The sequence below is a fragment of the Pollachius pollachius genome (genome assembly GCF_949987615.1).
Source record: "Pollachius pollachius genome assembly, chromosome: 14".
Lineage (NCBI taxonomy): Eukaryota > Metazoa > Chordata > Actinopteri > Gadiformes > Gadidae > Pollachius > Pollachius pollachius.
Window position 1 is genome coordinate 22,815,591 of NC_136947.1, and position 7,500 is coordinate 22,823,090.

General features: G+C 46.6%; 1 protein-coding gene across 2 annotated transcripts in view; it reads left to right on the plus strand.

The window, feature by feature from the left end:
• The window catches only part of dnm3b (dynamin 3b), a gene marked incomplete at its 5' end in the record, with an annotated part of 34,972 nt that overhangs the window by 13,939 nt on the left and 13,533 nt on the right, over positions 1–7,500 (plus strand). For both annotated transcript variants that reach the window (XM_079751382.1, XM_079751383.1), the window contains 6 exons: positions 14–81; positions 2,238–2,376; positions 2,906–2,992; positions 3,297–3,367; positions 4,219–4,273; positions 6,125–6,238. In XM_079751382.1, the coding sequence (XP_079607508.1) occupies positions 14–81; positions 2,238–2,376; positions 2,906–2,992; positions 3,297–3,367; positions 4,219–4,273; positions 6,125–6,238 (534 nt within the window). The remainder of the gene's footprint in view (positions 1–13; positions 82–2,237; positions 2,377–2,905; positions 2,993–3,296; positions 3,368–4,218; positions 4,274–6,124; positions 6,239–7,500) is intronic.

Consider the following 7,500-nt stretch of genomic DNA (forward strand, 5'->3'; position numbering starts at 1 on the left):
CTTTTTTCCTCAGATGGAGTGTGACGACAAGGAGATGCGTCGAGAGATTAGCTACGCCATCAAGAACATCCACGGCATCAGGTGCCCTATCCCTTCCCCCTAGCCCTCTCCCTCACAGTATATTACTCAGAAGTAGCTTTGAATTATTATAATCAGTATAATCCCACGTTCTGGCGACCTGGAACGAGCCCTATATATCCACGCAGGTAGTGGGTCTTCTTCCATGGGGCCGTCTGTTAGGTTCTGGGTTAGCTGTAGATCCAAGTGTGGAAAGAAGAGGCAGTAGGCAGCCAAGGACTACCATTTCTGAAGATCCAGCGGGGACGGAGGGGCGCCGGGGCCAGAGGGTCAGTCCCTGATGGCGGGGTGTCTGGTGAGGGCTCTGCTGTGCAGGGCCGCACTGTACCTCGCCTAGCGGTCGAGGTACAGTGTGGTGGAATTAGTGGCATCTAGTGGAACAAACGGCTTTAGGACGCAGACATCAACCGCTGCCTGGACGGAGCTCCACACAGCCACGCACCCCTTAAGGAGCGTCCTAGAAGCTTGATCCTCTCTCGGGTGCGGACACCACCTCACCCGCTGTACAGACGATAGAGTAGGTTTAGCTGAGAGGGGTTGTGATAAGTTTGTGGGCATTATGTAGTGCAGCCATGTTTTGGAAACGATAGCTTTTCGAGTTAGTCTCACTGTTCAATAACTAAAGGTAGGCTCTCACTCTATCGGAGAAAGTTGGTATCCAAAACTCAACTGTAGCGATACAACTGCACACAAGGGGCCCTATTTTAACGGTCTGAAACGCAAGTGAGAAGCGCCAAGCGCAAGTAGCTTTGTGGGCGGTTCTATGGCGATGTCGCTATTTTACCGGCGCAACCGTTACTCTTGCGCCCGGCGCAATTCTAAAAAGGGTTGGTCTGAAGTAGCCTAATTACCTGTAGATGTGGTTTGGGCATAACGTGCAATTAACCAATGAGAGTGCCAGCTCCCATCCCCTTTAAGAGCCATGAGAGCATTTGAATCTGACAAGTTGGTATTTTGACAGCGCGTGTGCAGTCTCCATGAGACAGATGCACATGAATATCAAACTTCAAATGGCTCAGTTTATGGCCAAATAATATGGCCTAATTCACTCATGGAATAAGGTTTTCTTCCACAACTTCAGAAATACTGAGTCCTCAAATAAATTTCACGAAAGAAAACTTAACACGCATATGATATGCGGTAACTGTGGTTCTATTTAATGATATACGCAATACATTATAAACATTGTTTCTTATCAGTATTGTATGCATTATCGTTATCGACTTGTGTTCCTAATATGCATGTGTCCCCCCGTTAATATACATTGCCATGGACTGTATTATGCGTTACGTGTTTAGTTTGCGTTTGTTTAAACAGATGGACGCACACACGCGCGCCCGCATTCATTAATTCATTTACACATACACACACGCGCGCCCGCATTCATTCATTCTTTTTAACACTCACTCGCGGTAAAACTTTGTTTTCTCACGATCAAATACTCATCAATCCTAACAGTTATGGGCATGTACACGATGTCTGTGTCAAGAAAATATGTGTTTGCTGTACGGTGTTTGCAGTTGCATTGATTTAAAAGTACAACTTATTACCGCTGTATCAGCTGTTCTTTCCCAAATAATTTACCAAGAATGTGTGGCTAGGTAGATGAGAGAAGCAAAGTGTATGCGCGAGGTGCACAAGCAACATTATGCATGCGCCCTTAAAATAGCATCTGAACAACGCGCCACTGACTTTAAACCAGGTATTTCCTGGTTTGTGGCGCAAGTGGTTTCTGAAACTGCAAAATAGCACCAGGGAACGTTTGCGCCAGAACACGTCTCCTCCTTTCGCCAAACCGCCCCTTGGGGCGCAAGATCATTCCCTAATTTACCGACGCGTGGCGCAGGAGGGAAAAGAACGCTCTGCGCCAGTTGCAAACTAGCAACGACACATGCGCCAGTGAGAAAGTTAATTGCGCCGGATGCAAGATAGGGCCCAATGTGTTGTAGGAAGTGACCTATAGTCACGTTCTGCAGCGCTAGTAACATTGTCTGGTAGTGCCGACTGCTATCGAGATGAATGATCAATACATATAACAGATAGTGATCATTATAGGTCAATGAATATAAATGATCACTATGGATGCAATAAAAGTCTTGCAGGGGGGGTAACACTTGAATGCACTGCTGACGTCTCCTTGTGTGTCCTGCTGGCTGTAGGACGGGCCTGTTCACCCCCGACATGGCCTTTGAGGCCATCGTGAAGAAGCAGGTGGTGAAGCTGAAGGAGCCGTGTGTGAAGTGTGTGGACATGGTGATCCAGGAGCTCATCAACACCGTGCGCCAGTGCTCCAACAAGGTAACCCATTCCTCCCCTTGTGGGGTCTCAATGGGTCCTGTTCACAGTGAGCAGCCACCTGGGTTCAACCCGCCAGCTCGGTGGGGAGGACCGAATGCCGGCAAGTGGACGGCAGAAGCTCAGGAGGTAGAGCGGGTTGACTGGTAACCGGAAGGTTGCTGGTTCTCCTCCGAGCTGAGTGTGGAGGTGTCCCTGAGCAAGACGCCTCATCCTCACTGCTCCCGACGAGCCGGCTGTCGCCCTGCTGGTCGACTCCGCCCTCGGTGTGGGAATGTGTGCATGAATGATTGAAAGTCGCTTTGGATAAAAGCGTCAGCAAAAGTCCCTAAATGTAAATGTAAAAAGGAAGGGGGAGGAGCAGCAAGGACTAAAATGTGCCATTTATGAATGCAAACAGGAATCTACGTTCCCGGAAATCTGCTGCAGCAATTTTACGGCTAAAGACCTAGTAACCATTTTGGGGTAATTGAGGGATCGGCTGTGTTGTGAATAAAGCAGTTACATTAAGAGGTGGACGTTTCTCCCTCAGCTGGAATGCTTCCCCCGTCTGCGAGAGGAGACGGAGAGGATCGTGACCTCTCACATCCGTGACCGGGAGAGCCGTGCCAAGGACCAGGTAGGAAGCCCCCCGTGATGGATCCCCTTCATTCCCCTGCACTGTACTGTATGCCACTTTGTTGTCATGGTAGCCATCACTTTAGTTCAGATGGATTTGAAATGACGTGAAGCATCTCAAATGTGAAACCCGTTCACCCTCGGCATTGGCTGCAGTAGATGAAATGTAGCTTTCCTTATTGTATATTGCAGGTTGAATCAATTCCTTTCAACAGCTTGATGTTAAAATTATAATGAGTCACACTGTGTCTGCCTGTCCGTGCGTGTGTGTGTGTGTGTGTGTGTGTTTAAATGTGCTCCGTCAGGTGCTGCTATTGATTGACGTGCAGCTCTCCTACATCAACACCAACCACGAGGACTTCATTGGCTTTGCTAAGTAAATGCGTCTCCATCTCTCTCTCTCTCTCTCTCTCTCTCTCTCTCTCTCTCTCTCTCTCTCTCTCTCTCTCTCTCTCTCTCTCTCTCTCTCTCTCTCTCTCTCCCTCCCTCTCCTTCCTCTCTCTCTCTCTCTCTCCTCTCCCTCTCTCTCTCTCTCTCTCTCTCTCTCTCCCTCTCCTTCCTCTCTCTCTCTCTCTCCCCTCTCTCTCTCTCTCTCTCCCTGTCTTCCTCTCTCCAGCCAGGATGTGTCTTGATAATGTGTGTATAATTAGTACAGTGGAGAGAGTACATTATTTATCCACTAGGATATCTAAGGATCCACTTAGATATCCTAGTCATGTATATATGTTTATATCTATCGATTTATAGTTAGGCAGAACTAACTATCCATCTGTCTATCTATCTATCTATCTATCTATCTATCTATCTGTCTGTCTGTCTGTCTGTCTGTCTGTCTGTATCTATCTATCTATCTATCTATCTATCTATCTATCTATCTATCTCCATCTTTCCATCTCTCCATCTATCTGTCTGTCCGTCTGTCTCTATGTCTATCTACCTTGTTTATCTGTCTGTCTGTCTGTCTGTCTGTCTGTCTGTCTGTCTGTCTGTCTGTCTGTCTGTCTGTCTGTCTGTCTGTCCGTCCGTCCGTCCGTCTGTCTGTCTGTCTGTCTGTCTGTCTGTCTGTCTGTCTGTCTGTCACTATCTTCATACATCTGTCTATCTTGTTTATCTTTCTGTCTGTCACCAACTTTATACGTCTGTCCGTCTGTCTGCATATGGATCTACCTAACCATCCGTCAGCGTGACTCATAACTCTCTCTCCTCCCCCCTCCGTTGCCACGGCAGCGCGCAGCAGAGGAGCAGCCAGGCCAGCAAGAGTCAGGGTACGACCGTGAACCAGGTGAGCCATCACACACTGGGAGGCACAAGGTCAGGGCGCACACGGACACCACACTGGGAGGCACAAGGCCAGGGCGCACACAGACACCACACTAGCACACAGAGAGAGAGAGAGAGAGGGAGAGAGAGAGGGAGAGAGAGGGAGAGAGAGAGAGAGGGGGGGGAGAGAGAGAGAGGGGGAGGGGGGAGAGAGAGAGAGAGAGAGAGAGAGAGAGAGAGAGAGAGAGAGAGAATGAGATACTGATGTGAGGGAGCTGCTAAACATTGTGGGTCTAAATCTGGTGTGAACCACACAAGTAACATATTTTACCCATTTTATATCTAAGCCTCCGTTTATCCATTGGTTTTCTTTCCCCCTCCCTTGCTAAGCTGTGTTGTATTTAAGGCAGTCTTTGCAGTGATGGTGGATTGCCTTTTGGGTGGGGGGGTGGGGGGTTTACTGGTGGAAAATTTCTTTTAATTTTGACTTTTGATTGAACAGAATAAAAACAACACCGAGCCCATTATTCACGAATAGAATCTGATGAATTGATTCATTCTTACTTTAATTTCCTTTGCCTCCATTATCACGATTAGTGTTGTTGTTGAGACATCTTCCTTTTGTTTAAACCCCCCCCTGTGTCATCAAGGTTCCACTTTGCATTTCATCCCCTTCCCCTTAGCGGGTGAGTCAGCTAGTGCTGGTGAGTATGCACTGTGCATTATGCTGTGATGACTGCTGACCTGACCTTACCACCTGTCCTAACTCCTCCTCCGCGTGGCTCTAACACCGGCCTCTTCTCTCAGTTCCGTTTCCTTCTTTTCTTTTTTCCTATAATTATTTGATCTTAGTTTTGTGGATTGATGGAATGATCCCTGGGACTCCAGGCTCTGGAGCAATCAGAAAGTAAAGCTGTATGAGTTCGAACTTGAAATTTTCCCGGATTTGTTTGTATGAGAATGGTTGACTCACAGCCCGCCCCCCGAGGCTGGCTCTGGTCTGGCCTAAGCCCTGATTGTAAGGAGTGTGTGCACATTACTGTCTAACACCCTGTCTGAGGCGCACGCACCACTCAGGGTGGCCAGATATAGGTATAAAAAGCAGCACATTTCAAGGATAAGATGTACTTCAATCCCAGACTAGCTTTTAAGTCATTTCATGTCATTTGTCCATGCATTTTACAGCTCAATCATCCAGCGTTAAGATAAGGGCTAGATGTGTGAGCTCCTGAGACCGCAGAGCTTTTGAATAATTGAACCTTTGTGTTCTTTCTTCATCTGGTAACAACCTTTGTGAGTCTCAGGCTGTGTGACAGACTGAATACACAACCACCCTTTCTAACCAGCCCCCATGACCTGCTAATGTCGGCTCTTTATACCAACCTTCACATCGGGGACCCAGCTTATGCTAACTTACACCGGCTGCTGAGAGCAGTAGCATAACATCCATGTTCCAATCCAACGTGCTTCCGCTTGTTTCCCTGGTTGTGACGCCACGGCGCCGCGATGAGAAGGACCTGTATCGAGAACTCGACCTCGACTTTTGTTTGAGGAGAATGTGGCAAGAATCAAAATGAGAAACAATCACAAACGCTTCACAACAACCCATTCACATATTTCTTAACCTTGCGCGTGCCTACGTCATTGCATCGCTCGTGATACAGTCTCCCTCAGCCCCTTGAATTTGAATTCTGTTTGAGACCCTGGCATTTGTTATTTTGCTTACGGTGATAACTTGGGGAGCGTGCTACGGTGGTTCAGAGCGAGGTTTTATTGAATGGGAGCTCCTGTGTTGGCTTTCTACCTATGGAATTTACCGGAGATGTACTGATCAGTTTGGTTGGTATGTCTCTAACTCCTTGTGTCTCTACAGGTGATCCGTAAAGGCTGGCTGACCATCAACAACATCAGCATCATCAAGGGCGGGGCCAAGGAGTACTGGTTCATCCTGACGGCTGAGAGCCTCTCCTGGTTTAAGGACGACGAGGTGAGACACACACTCCGCGTTAACACTCTGATGAAACATGGACTGATGCCGTGGAGTTGGTTCCGATTCTTTTTTTTTTGCAGGTTTTAGTTAGGTGAGTGCTGCATGCATCGTGAACTATTGTTCTTCTTAGGATTTATTCTTTCTTTCTTTCTTCTTTAGTATTCTCTGTAAACTTTGCAATTATTATAACTGTTATATTATTAACCCTATAAAAGCATGATATGGGATCTTTAAGAAACCAGGGTTTCTTGGTAAAATTGGGTTGTATCTTTCTTTCTTGTCGCATCACCGTGCGGATCATAGTCAAAATAAGACGCTTTTTGACACACTTGTGTTCTATAAAAAAGTTTATTTTCTTTGATGATCAAGATAATATGCAATGTAGTGAATACAAATTATGATAGATAAACTGTTATATTCAGTAAGACAAGAGAAGATAACGTCAGGTAGTGTAAAGGAAAAAAAGATTAGCTTAGGTTTGAGAAGATACAAACCTGTCAAATGGAACCAAACATCCTTTGACAAGCGTAAACTCTGTGTTAGCTAAAACTCTGTTTTAAAACTCTGTTTTAACTAAAGTGGTCCATCATGGTGTCTGTCCTTCCTTGAGTGGCTGACGTCTGTCTGCCTGTCTGTGCCTGCTGTACAGGCTGAACCAATTACTGCACAGCAAGTGAAGACAGGCAGACACACTGTGGCTGGCTCAGCCAATCAACATCCACCTTCCACTTCTGCTCCTGTTCATTGGACGCCATAGCCTAGTCCTGCTCCTTACAAGACCTGAAGTTTGCTAGCATTGCGATGGTTGGTGGAATAGGAGTGACGACTGAGGGCTGGGGTTGTGACAGGGCATGGGGTCACCAACCAAAGGACGGCAGTTGATCAAATGTGAGATAGGAAGTGTCGTCGCTCATTCTTTCTCTCTTTGAGGTGATTCCATCGCCTGCACTTTGGTTTGAAGCCTCTTAGTCTCTCCCTGAAGAACACCTTGTTCCACTTCTCTAAGGCTTTACAGAAATCTTTTATTGTCTTTTCTTTTTCTTTTAACTTACTCAATCACGACCAAACAACCAAATGTGCAGACATGAGCGTAAATGAAAGCCTGCTGTGCCGTTCAGTTCATGAACAGCCATGCATCATGTCACAGAAAAATGATATTTGGTACTTTAAGTTCTGGCCATGTAGGAAATACAGACGCTGCTCCCTTTCCATCGTATATTTCTGTTTCTTTTATAGTGAAGCACACATACACACACTTG